At 43.7% G+C, this 12966-nt stretch overlaps 1 protein-coding gene across 8 annotated transcripts in view; it reads right to left on the bottom strand.

Annotated features, from left to right (window-relative positions):
* The window catches only part of MAST2 (microtubule associated serine/threonine kinase 2), a 130376-nt gene that overhangs the window by 17249 nt on the left and 100161 nt on the right, over positions 1-12966 (bottom strand). For 4 of the 8 annotated variants that reach the window (XM_081144673.1, XM_081144675.1, XM_081144677.1 and 1 more), the window contains 5 exons: positions 10525-10545; positions 8898-8976; positions 5924-6078; positions 4399-4474; positions 2776-2985 (listed from right to left, as the gene is read on the bottom strand). In XM_081144673.1, coding sequence (XP_081000799.1) covers positions 2776-2985; positions 4399-4474; positions 5924-6078; positions 8898-8976; positions 10525-10545 — 541 coding nt within the window. The remainder of the gene's footprint in view (positions 1-2775; positions 2986-4398; positions 4475-5923; positions 6079-8897; positions 8977-10524; positions 10546-12966) is intronic. The other 4 variants (XM_081144674.1, XM_081144676.1, XM_081144678.1 and 1 more) reach the window with 1 other exon arrangement.

The following is a 12966-nucleotide window of genomic DNA, read 5'->3' as shown; positions in this document are numbered from 1 at the left end:
AAGGCTAAGCGGTGAACGGGTTGTAAGGAAAGAAAGCCAGCAAATGAGGACCATATGGAAAATATTAGCTATGAGATAAAAAGAGAGGCTGGGCACTTGGTGAAATCTTGTTTATTCTTTCAAGACTTAGCTCAAATATCAACTCTGTGAAGCCTCATCTAAGTCCCCCACCCCCCCAAGAACAAGCAGTAACTGCTCCCTTCTCTATGTTCTCCCAGCTGTTTGCTCCGACCACAAGGCCCTGTCGCATTACCTGTAATTAGTTGTGCTTCCACAGCTACCCTGTAGGGCCTGTGAATTGAAAGCTGTCTTCTTTGTTTCTTCCCTCACATGCTAAGCCTAGCATAGTGCCTCTTACACAGCAGATGTCAGTCAATGTTTTTTGACTAAGTGCTTGAAAATGTATGATCTTAAGTTCTGCAATAAGTCAAACCTGGGTTTGGGGTATAGCTCTGTTACTTAAGAAATGAGTTACCTTGGAGTGGTTTAAAAATTCTAGTTTAAAGTATTACATTGTGTTAATCATTAGCTTAAGTGCAAGCCTCCTCTTTCTGTTAACCTCCGAATAAAATCTAAACAGTTATGTGAGTGGCAGCAATTCCTAAACAGTATGTACCAAGTTTTCTGCCTTTTAATAGTAATAGTGAATTTCTCTAACATTTGTCAGTTAACTTAGCAATAAAAATAATTTAATTAAAAAAAGGGAAATGAGTTATCTTGGGTTGACTTAGTCCCTTAAACCTTCGTTTTCCTCATCTGCAGATTTAGGGAATAATAATAGTACTTTCCTTACAGTATTCTTGTGAAGATTAAGTTGGATAATTAAATGAGATAATGTAGTGTCTAGTGGTATTAAGTATTCAAAATGATAGCAATTTTTATTATTTTAAACCTAAATCTTATGTCATTTTTCAATTTAAAAGCATCCAGTGATTCCCTACTGCCTTCATGTTAAACTCTAAGCTCCTCACAAGGCCCTTCAAGCTCTGCTGCCTCCCCACCCCGGTCTAACTCTTCAAATTCATCTGTAACTCTGCCCTGCAGGTACCCTTCCCTTTGCTCATGCCAAACTACTTTATCTGCAGCTCCTGGAATGTACCAGGTTCCTTTACACCTCTGAGAGGCTGTTTATACTGTGTCCTCGCCTAGTGAATTCCTACTTACTCATCAGGACTCAGCTTTTCCTGAGCTCTCCACGTAGCATCACTGCACCCTCCTCTGTGTTCAGAACTCACCTCATCAACCACACTGACTTCGTTTTACTGTAAGTACATGTTGAGGGGGCTGTAACCCCAGTCACCAGCAAATTCATTGAGCTAGAACCTGCACTGAACTTGTTCTGCATTCCCAGGGCCTAGCAAATTAGGGAACAGATGATAGATACACTGGCTCCACTTTCAGGGCTCTTCCTACTGCACCAAAAAATGGACGCCCAGGGGCGATGATGGAAAATGCCTGAAGGTTTTGGGCAGGGCTCTGAAGGTAGCATTTCAGATCAACCGTAGATGTACAAGCAACCTTGGAAGTCTCCCTATGTTGATCCTTTACCTGATGCCGTAAATCCCTGATTCCTCTCCACTACTGGAGAACTGTTAGAAAGTTATTCTTGAACAGGAACAAATCTTGAACAGCTGCCAATGATTTTCATGAGACTTTAGTTTTCTAAGGTCATGTTTATACAATGTTTAGATTTAAGTATTCTTTTGAAATCAGAAGAAAATATTTTTGTAGAAGTACTTTCTCATCTATTAACTCAGAACCTTTCTCACTGTAACTCTTGCTCACTGGGCTAGTATGCCTTTTAAGGGACAGAGAACAATCAGCTACCTATTATACGTGAGAAATCTTCCAATATTTGATAGCAATAATTATGATCATCTTTAGTCATCCTTTCAACTGTTTCCTACACTTTAAAAAAAATTCCCTGCTCCTGATTTCTAGACTGATACACTGAAGCTCTGTTTGATCACTACCCCGGGGTTCTCAGCTCAGCTGGTCTATACCAGAGCAAGGCCAGGAGGGAAACGGGGTCCACACTGGGAAATACTCCACTGACCTGAAGAGCCCTGAGGATAGGGGCGCATCTCCTCTCACTGAAACTGGACTAATGGTGTAACATGGGGCAACTGTGAACTGAGTGGGAAGGCATCTGCCCACCTTACTGGAGAGGCAACAGGCAAGCGAGCAGTGGAGCACGGAGCAGTGGTTAAGAACTCAGTATCCGCTCTGGTCTTGACCACCTCTGGGTTACTTTACCTTTAGCCCCCCAGAGACTTCACACTGGGGAGATCAAGTCTCTAAACACTAAAGTCTCCACTAAAGAACTTCTTACCCTGCAAGTATAATAGATAAACCCATAGTGCAAGCCTTGAGCCTACTTTGCCTTGGCTGAGGAGAAACAATCTGAATGCTCTGCTTACACCAATATTTCTACTAGAAGAGAGCTACCCACCGCCACTGGGGCCACATTTTGGCTTTGAGTTACAAATCTCCTAGTCAAATACTTATGAATACTACCAATGTTGGTGCCTCAGGTAGAGTAATTGGAATTAGAGGAGAAAGGGCACACAGAACCGAGATCTTCTGATATCTAACAGGCTTTCTCAGTATTGCAGGGGACTGAGGAGGAACCCAAGTCCATCAAGACGACACTTGGGGGTGGGTCCTGCACACTAGCAAGGAGGTGGCAGCAGGCTGGGAAGACTGGGAACCCCACTAATGCCTTAATCTTAGCTTGGAACTACTAATCCACTACCACAGCACAAGGACACTCACATCTTGCAGAAGTTTCCCTAAATTCTCTTGAAGTTCGTAGAAGTACTGTGATGTAATGAGGCCACTTCGAGATTTATCCAGGCAATCTCGGGCCATCTCGATCACTTGATGATGAATAAAGCTCAAGGCTCCATCTGCCAAGGGCAGCACACTGTCCGGAGTGTTGGAGGAAATGAACTCTGCCAGGCGTTCTTCCATTTGTGCAGTGGCCTGGGAATAAAAATAGGAAAAGTGACACTTCCCTTCTAGTTCTTGCTTGGCTGAGGCTAAGCCTGAAGGACCCAGTAATAGTCTAAGGATGGGCTCTGTGATTCTTATTTTCTGATGTTGTAATTGGGGCACCTGATGACTGGAGAAATGAGAAGATTGCCTTCAAAGCAAGTCAAAACATTATAATCAAATTCCTCTCTCACCTGGCCTTGTCCATCTCCGCACACTCCTTGGTGGGCATGCTCTCTTGCTCTAAGGACACTGGAGTGTTTGCTGTCCTTTAGTATGCTGTTTCATGCCTGTCTGTTTATGCCGTTTCCTGTGTGTAGCTTTTTCACTCTGCCAAGCCTGCCCGGCAAACTACTATTATTCCTTCTAACCTCATTTCAAGCATCATCTCTCCTCTGGGAAGTTTCTGATTCCTTCAGGCAAACTAGGGGTTTCTTTTCTCTGTGCTTCTACAGGACCTCTCAACCGTATACACTTAGTGAATGGACACTGATGGTTTCTAAACCTTCTGAACTGGGAACTCCTTCAAGTCAGAGAAAATTTGATTTATCACTTGACCTTAGGACCCAGGGAGGTCTAAACAGAGGTTGGAGGAGGCTGAGGATGTCCGCTCCCTGCTATCATGGACGAGGAGCCTACAGCAGTGCCCTAGCTCTGGCAGACAGAGCTGGCTGTGCTCTGCAGGAACAGGGCCCATCATCAGGACAGGTCAGAGAGTACAGGCATGTGATGTTCAAAAAGAAATGCAAATGGGAAGCAGGGTCCTAGGTCCACATACAAGGAGGTTTATAGCCAAACTGCAGAGCTGGGAAGACTATTTCTCAACTATCTCAGGATAGTAACCTACTTTCCTCCCTCAGCATTTTCTGACTTGAAAACACAAATGCAAATATGAGTAAGCAACTCTTGAGATCTGTCTCCCACATTCTTGCTCTCTCTGGCCAACTTCCCCAGTCCAGCATACCTGTCTGTGCTCCCTGGTGCCCAGCAGTGGGGCTGCACATGAAATGTGCATGAACAAAAGTGCTCTCAGTGCAAATCCCATTCTGGGGGAACCCTGACTTGTAGATCGTGATGTGCACGATGAGAAATAAGGTCTCCAGTCCCTTCCTTCCCCACTAATACATGGTGGAATTCCTTTCTGACATTTCCCTCTGGGGAGTGGGGAAATAGAGGTCCTACAAGTACAATCCCGAAACTCATAGTTCTCTACGCCTTCCTCCTCCCCGGCATGCTGGAAGCCCTTGTGCTCGTATCCTCTCCTCCTTTTGGTGCCTTGCTGCTCTTCTTCTTGATTATCTCTGGAAACAGCACTCCATCCCTCACCCCAGTCTTCCCATTGGCGCCGGCTGTAGGCAGCCATCCTCAGAGGCATTACCAGTGTCCTTTAAAATGGATCCTTACCTTGGGGAATCTTTCTTTGTATACATGATTCATCATTATTATTTCACTGTCAAAGGAAACTGGGGAACGTCCAGGACTAAATAAGAAAGAAACAATTGTGTTATTTTAGTGCCATGGAACTTGAGAGAAAAAAGATGGTCATCCCCAGAACCCCTGCACTCCCACTGTCCCCAGTACCCCCACACTCCCACCTTAGTGAGTGCTGAGTTCCAGAACCTTCCTTATTCCTGGAGCTGCTAGTGCACCTTGTTCAGCTCAAAATGATGTCATCTGGAGCTAGGCTACCTTCCTATAAGAAGTTTGGCTTTTACAAGACCTCTGCCAGGGCCTGAAAAGGCCTGCAAAGGAGGAGACCAGTCCTGAGTCTCCTGGTGGCTTTCCTAGGGTGACCTCCCCCAGAACAGGGCTCTCTGGGTCTTCTTCACTGGGATCCACACTCCACGTTCACTCATTTGTATTTTTGATCCTTTGCACTACAGTCCCAGCCATCTTCATCAATCCCTGAACTTAAACTAGTCTATGGTCTGGCCCAGCTCACTCCCTAACACTCACAGTGCCACCATTACCTGAGCAGATTCTTCCTGGGAAGCACTGCTCCTCTGGGTCCCCACCCTGAATATTAGCCAATTTATTTCCCAGAGACCTCGGGAAGCTGAGCTCAGTCATTAAAGTCATGCTTATTTTCAAACAATACAATATACAGATGATGTACTACAGAACTGTACACTTGAGACCTATATAATTTTATTAACCAATGTCATCCCAATAAATTCAATAGCATACTCATTTTAAAAGCCATGCTCATTTTAATTTACACCCTCTTCCTTTAACCTGGCATTTTGAGAAGAGCCAATTAATCTAAGGAATTCACAGATCTAAGATAAATCAGCTGTTAAGGTTTGGTTTGATGAGCTCAGGTCATTCAGGGAAATGAGACAGAGTCAGATGGACATTTAACTCTGCTTCTGAAGTGGGCTTTTTTCCCGATTCAGCCACAGGGTCTTCAGCAGCAACTTTTTTAGCTGGCTTAGTTCATAAACTATGGGCCTCTGGGATCTGCATCCAGATAACCATCAGAATGGATACTATTACTCTCCTTTTACTGAATGGACTCTAAAGTACATTTCTACTGCTAACTACTTTCAAAGGGAGAAAGAGGGGGACCACTTGACAGCATCATCAGGTACCTCTAGGGGTGGTGAGCTGAGCTGTACCCACGCCAGAAAGCTTGAGATTCACTTCACTTCAGGCTGTATCAATGTGTTAAGCCAGGGGTTGATGAACTATGGCCCAAAGACTAATTCTGGCCCACTGCCTGTTTTTGTAAATAAAGTTTACGTAATGTCTGAGGATGTTTTCACACTACAACAGCAGATTTAAATTGCTGACATAGAGATTGTATGGCCTACAAGACCTAAATTATTTACTATCTTGCCCTTTATAGAATAAGTTTGCTGACTCCTGTGCTGTGCAAATAAGCTGGGCTCCACAGGTCCTGGGGCTCAGTGAGCAGAGCACCCCTCACCTGAGGCTGCGGGAACGGGGCCGCATGGCTGGGGACTGCCTTCCCTCCTCGTCTGGTACACTCTCTGTGCTGAAATGCTTCGTCAAAAAGTGCAGCTCATCAGCAGTAGGCTGGAAGGGCAACTGGTGCAACTTTTCCTGTGAGGAGCATGATGACTAGAGGGGAAAATATTAAAATACAGCATTAAAGACACATCTAAGGGCAGTCCAGGAACGAAGAACTGAAAAAGGTAGGGACTTCCCAGTCAATGTAAACCCAAAGTCAACCCAAAGTAGGCATTTTTTCCATTGCTGCCTTTAGCCTCCACTGTTCATGATCCTGTTCATCTCTACCCCTTCAGACCCTCAATCCTGAGAAAGCCTCCTGAGAAAGCCAAGACATCAGAGTGCTTCCCAAGCCTTGCAGCAAGTTAGACCTTGTCATGTGATGTGAGAGCACCTTAACTAGCTAGCGAACCTCTTTAGGTGGCAAAAAGCAGGTTCTTCTGCCCTGGCCAGTGTGGCTCAGTTGGTTGAGCATAGTCCCATGCACTGAAAGGTTACTGGTTTGACATGGATCAATGTTTCTCTCTCTCCCTCTCCTTTCCTCTCTAAAAATCAATTAAAAAAAAAAATCTTAGGGAGACAGGAAGAGATTAACCAAAGATCTTATATACATCTATGCATAACCAATGGACACAGGCAATATGTGGTGAAGGCCTGAGGTGGGGCAAGGGCTGGGAGGAGGGGGGCTAAGGAGGGGAAAATTGGGGACATCTGTAATACTGTCAACAACAAAAAATAAAAAAATAAAAATTACAGAAGCAGAAAAAAAATCTTCAAAAAATTCTTCTAGCCTGGCCGGGCGTGGCTCAGAGGTTGAGCGTTGACCTAGGATCCAGGCAATCGGGGTTTGATTCCCGGTCAGGGCACATGCCTGGGTTGCGGGCTTGATCAATGACTCTCTCATCATTGATGTTTCTATCTCTCTCTCTCGCTCTTCTTTCCTCTCTCTGAAATCAATAAAGATATATTTAATTAAAAAAAAAAATTCTTCTACATGGAGCCTTTGCCCTCAGTGAAGCTTCTGGCTAGTTGGAATGGCAAGTAATTAATAAATCATGCTTTCTGGCTTAGGAAATTTGTACACCCAGGCTATAAATGATATTCCCTTAAGTTTTCCTTCCACAACCTTGGCAGAGCCCTTGGGGCAGTTCAGCAATGTTTCCTTTTGGCTGTTATCCAGAGGACAATTGGCTTTGCTGAGGCTATGAAGGCTGTGCCCAAACTCTAGGGACATCAGTAGGCAAAAAAAATCTAGTAGGGAAGAAAATGACTTTTAGATCTGGATTACTTTTAGATTTCTAAAAGATAAGATTTGACCTGAAAACACTGGCCCTGGCCAGCGTGGCTCAGTTGGCTGGAGCATCGTCCAGTACACCAAAAGGTGGTGGGTTTAATTCCTGGTCAGGGCGCATGCGGGAGGCAACGGATTATTCTTTTAGACCCAAGGTAGGAGTCATATATATTAAATATGTATATATTCTCTTTAGTAAATTTTAATAGACTCAACCCATTGCTCTAATTTATTTTATTGGGATACTTTATCAGTGTGTTTTTTTAAATATATCTTTATTGATTTCAGAGAGAGGAAAGGAAGAGGGAGAGAGAGAGATAAAAACATCAATGATAAGAGAGTTATTGATCGGCTGCCTCCTGCAGGCCCCTGACTGGGGATTGAGCCCGCAACCCTGGCATGTGCCCTGAGCAGGAATCAAACCACGATCTCCTGGATCCTAGGTCGATGCTCAACTGCTGAGCCACAATTGGCCAGGCAACTTTCATTTTTTATAATCTGTTTAAGTAAAAGATTATGGGGAAAGGGGTGTTTAATAAGGAAAGGTCTGAAGCTTAACAGCTGCCAAAAGACCAATGAGATCTTTAGATTAATTTAAGAGTAATATCAACGTCAAGGGAGGAAGTGATACTCCTTTTACCTGCTTGGCATTCCTGAACATAGACAAACTGAGAAGACCTGAAGAATGGTGGAAGACAAGGAGAAAAGGTCATCCAGTCTGTGGCCTGATTTTACATGGCCTGCAAAGCCTAAAATACTTACTACTTGGCCCTTTACAAAAAAAAATTTGCCAACCCTGTCATCGTGACTTCAATTAAGAGTTGCTTAATGAGGAAGACTCATTTTAGGATTAATTGTGCATAGTAGCAATTAGGACATCTGTTGTGTTTTAGGCTAAAAAGTTATCTAAAAGAAACATAATTAAGAAATTTTAGAGATGGACCCAGCTTTTTTTGCTGAGACACATCAAATTTAAATATCAAATAATAATTATCCTTCCCTTCTTTTTTGAAAGGAAAAAGCAAAAAAGGAGGAGGAGGGTTTATCAGGCCTTTGGGACATCTAAGGGGTTATCTGCTCTTAGTGGGGAACCATGCTTAGGAGCCCTACTGCCTGGCCTCATTAGCAAAACTCCTTCTTCAAGCCCTCCTCTGATTCCACTAGGAATAAATGATGCCCAGAGAGCATGCTGACTAATTCTTTCCAAAGGCTTTTTATTTGTATTTAATTAAATTAAATTGTTTGTTTGTTTTAAATATGTTTTTTATGAATTTTAGAGAGAGAAGAAGGGAGAGGGGGAGAGAGAAAAACATGGATCAGCTGCCTCCTGCATGTCCCCTACTGGGGATAGAGCCCACAACCTGGGCAAGTGCCTTGCCTGGGGTATGAATTGGTGACTTCTACCAACTGAGTCACACCAGCCAGGGCAGGCATTTTTATTTTTAAATGGATCTGGCTATGGCTGTAAAGGGCCACCAGCCTCTACCCCATTCAACCTCATCCCTAAGCAACCTCTTTGTGTTTGGCTTTAGAGGAAAAGTTGAGAACCACTTTGTAACACTGTAGGGACAGAGACCAATAACTCAGGGAAGTGTTTCCTAAGGATGAAGGAAGTACAGCCACGGATTTGGCTACTTACTGAGACAGTAGAGCTAGGAGTGTTGGTTCCATAGCCGGAAGAAGGCAAAGAGGCCAAAGACCAGCGCCGTCCATCAGTCCTATGTAAGAAAAGACTATTAGGCAGTTTCTATGGGACCCCACCCTAGGCTTAGGACCTGCCTGTCTTTCCATCAGCATTGTTTTGGGCAGTTGGTTCACTTCCTTGTCTTAAGACAGCACTGCTTAGTCCAGGACATGCTCTCTTGTCTCTCTCCTACATGGCCTATTGTGTTTTCCACTGTAAAGACAGACATCTCTGACTAAAAAGGAATTCATGACTCCAATCGATGGCTAATAGTCAAAGGCTAGTTAGGATCAGTGGGACCCACAAAACCAGTCTTGGAAAATATTTGCCAAAGAGTGACAATAACTTATGAAACAGGAATGCACTGGCACAGCCTTGGCTGTTCATGAGGTTTTAGAGGCAGGCTTCCTGCTGCTCTTGGGGGGATGCACCCTTAAGCTCTCACCATAGAGAACCACAGTAATATGCTTTGCTGTGTTGTGTTTTTTTGGAAAAAAAAGCAGGTATCTGGTCTGAAGCTTTAATAACACAAACAATTAATTCTTTCCTGGACTGTGGATGTGCGGTAATACAAGTGTTTGTTCTTGTGGAGACTGGGGGTATAGCCTGCTCTGGTTGAAGTTGAAGAAAAACTTCTTTGCTGCTACCCACAGAACCTCAGGACATTAGCAATGGAAGACCTTTATAAGTTAAGTTCAATAACCTCAGTCTTCAGAGAAAACACTAAGACACCCAGATTTGGGTGATTTGTTCCAGGCTTCACAGTTAAGAGGGGTGGAGGGAGAAAGGGAGAGGAGGAATGAAAAATAAGAATCACCCTTGCTAGGGCTTCTCCTTTTGAAGCCCTCCTCCCCACCCTAACCAATACCTGGCAGCTTTTCCTACTACTTTCTGTAAGGGGACAGCCCAGGGTTCCATGCCACATGCACATGACTCAAACTCCATGCCACCCAGGCAGCCACTCTGCTGGAACCTAGTCTCTGAGGCATAGGAATGTCCGGGAGACTGCTCAAAACGATGTTCTTTCTAACCTGTTTGTTGGGTCCTGGGAGCTCTACACAAGAAAGCAAATCAGTTCCAGGAAAACAGCTCAGTAAAGATGGGACTAGTCTAACTAGGGGAGGGATTTCCCAAACCTTTATCAAGTACACTTTTTCAAGGTGACTTTTCCTCCTTTAGTTAGAAATAGAAACCAATTGCATGACAACCATTTTTCTGTAAACTGAAGAGCAGGGAACACCAGAGTCAGAAAGAAATGTCACTATAGGATGCCTTCATTTCCCCTGCCTGGTCATCTCACTGGATGACGAAGGAAAGTTGTGGGAATGAGGGTGACTTGTCTCTAGGCTCAGACGCTTTCAACTATTTAGCAATTCCTGCCTCCAAGCATCTGAGCTCCGAGCCTTGGTTCCAGCAGCTAGAGGGGCTCTCTTAGGGCCTCTGTGCTAGTTATGAAAGGTGAAATGTTTCTACCCACAGTCAGAGAAGACTCAGCACACCAGTTCTCACCAAGCACAAAATGATTTTGTCTGGCCATGCATAGCAGTTTCCCAGCCCCTTGCCCCATCACATCCGCTATTACCTGTCTGCTCTGTGGCCATGGCTGTAGTGAAAAGACATACATTATAGTGAGAATCAAAGGGAACCAGAGAGACTGATCTGTTTGGCCTCTGGCATTTGGTCAAGCTTAGTAAAGGCAAACCTTCTGTTTAGAAACTTGTGTAGTTTGAAATAAAATTGTAGGACTGATGGGCCTATCCTCAGCATGTCATTAAATCTTTTTTGTGTGTGATATTCCAAACTAATATGACCCTGTAAGGCTCAAGCCTGACCTCAGTAATCTAGGAAACACAATTCCTAAGTACTTTGTTTGTCAGGGTTGAAATGCTCCTCCCCACCCCCACCAATACCCAGCTGCTTTTCCTAGTATCCCTTATAAGGGGACAGCCCAGGGTTCCATGTTCCCTGCATATGACTCAAACTTCATGCCACCTAGCATAGACCCATTTGGATCTGAGCAGTAATACTAGGACCCAAAGCCCCATAGCTGATCCTACTCCAACAGCCCAGGGAATGAAGCAGGTACAAGGGCACCAATGGAACGTGCTATTCCGCCTGCCTGGAACGGTCGGCACGCCTGCACCATCATCCCAGCATGCAGGCTCCTTCTTATCCTTCAGGTCTTGGCTGAAAAGTCAGTCCTCCGGAGAGGCCTTACATGATGACCAACCAGTAGAGATTCTCCAGCCCCATTCCCGTCCTACACTCTCATGCAGCATCATGCTCTTTCCCTTCACGGTACCTGTCACAGTTCTTAACTATGTGTTTGTCTGTTTGCTTGTTCATTGCCCATTCATCAAGAGCACTGACTGAGCGCTCATTTCAGGATACACGGTTTGCAACATATTAAGGAATCTCTATTAAAGGGACTTTGATTCTGGTGGAGGGGAAATAGAAAACAAGCAAATAAGAAAATATCAGGTATTGAAAAGTACTAGCTTGAAAATAAAAATGGACGATTTGATGGAGAAGGACGAGGGGGCTCCTTTAAGTGCATGGTTAAGGAAGGCCTCTCTGAGGAGTTGACATTTAAGATGAGAAGTGAAAGACAAGGATGAGTTAAGGAATGCTGAGGGAACAGCATTCCTTACAAAGGGAATAAGGACTACACAGACTCTACTAAGTTTCAAGAAAGTGGGGGTTATGTCGATTTTGCTACCACTGTATAACTAAGTATCGGCATACTGCCTAGGCATACTAGGTGCTCAGTAAATATTTACTGAATGAATGGGAAATGACTCAATGACATTTACAGAGATCAGTCACAGGCCTTGCTCTCCCAGCTCATACCTAATCTGAGGCTACAGTTCACACACAGTCAAGGCAGGAAGTTTGGAATAAGTAAGACTTTCCAGCTGGGCTGGAAAACAAATGCACCAATATAGCACATTCCTCTACTGTTAAGTGTTCCTACCTGGATCCTCGGTTAACTAATTAGAAGTTACACAGGATAGGAGAGATGAGTCCTTGAGCTATACTCAGATAATATTTGTTCAGAATAAGGCAACTGGGTCAGAAGGGGAACCCAAGTCAGGCATCAAGCTTCTCCCAACCATCCATGTCTTTTCAGATACACAAACTCCTAAAGAGGAAGGGGGTAGGTTGCTTCTGAGTTGTCCTTTGAGTGGTGAGTTAATGCTATTTCAAGGAATCTGCTCTTTTTCTGTTATCTCTTTTAAAAGTATTCTAAGTATAAAATTCTGGGTCAAGTTGTATACATCATTCTCTATTCATTAAACCTGTTTAACACACATGGTTATTTTTCCAAATCTGAAGCTAAGCTTTTCTGGAGGTCTTCATGTCAGAGACTGATTCTAACCAAGAATATTTTTAAAGTAAAAAATAAAATCAAAGAACATGAACTTTGCCAAGAAATAATTTTAGAAAATGTTCTGAAAAGTAAATTATTTGTATATGGAGCCTTGGTATGTAGATGGGATGGACTCATTTCTGTCAGCTTAGTATTTCTCCAGAAACCAGGTAACACCTGGCAATGGGCTGAGCTGTCAGGATTGCTACCATGTGCCAGAGATAAATTTACATCAGTTCCAGAGACTTGAAATGTGAGGAGGAATATAAGGATGGCTCAGTAATGCACCAAATCTTTCTAAATGAATGGGAGGGTAAGTGAAGATGCGGTAGTCTCTTTATCCCCAAGGAGAGGAGGCATATAAGGCCTCTTCCAGCTCCTTGGAACTGGCTGAGTTAGAGGAGTAAACACAGAACTGTGGGTCCTCCTGAGAAAAGAGCCCATTGTCTTTCTCATTGATCATGCTAGGAATAGCTCTCAATAGAGAGTATAATTAATGTTTTGGAACACACTCTTCAGGAAACCAGGGACTTGTGCTTAGAATTATAAAAATAAATCCATACCTAATATCTACTTGCCCATTCAAACATTCAAATGCAAATACCTAGAACATATAGAAAGCAAAACTTGAACCCAGGTGAGGAAAGCAAGGAA

The sequence above is a fragment of the Miniopterus schreibersii genome (assembly GCF_964146895.1).
Source record: "Miniopterus schreibersii genome assembly, chromosome: 8".
In the NCBI taxonomy this organism is placed as follows: Eukaryota; Metazoa; Chordata; class Mammalia; order Chiroptera; family Miniopteridae; genus Miniopterus; species Miniopterus schreibersii.
This window is presented reverse-complemented; position numbering and strand designations above follow the sequence as displayed.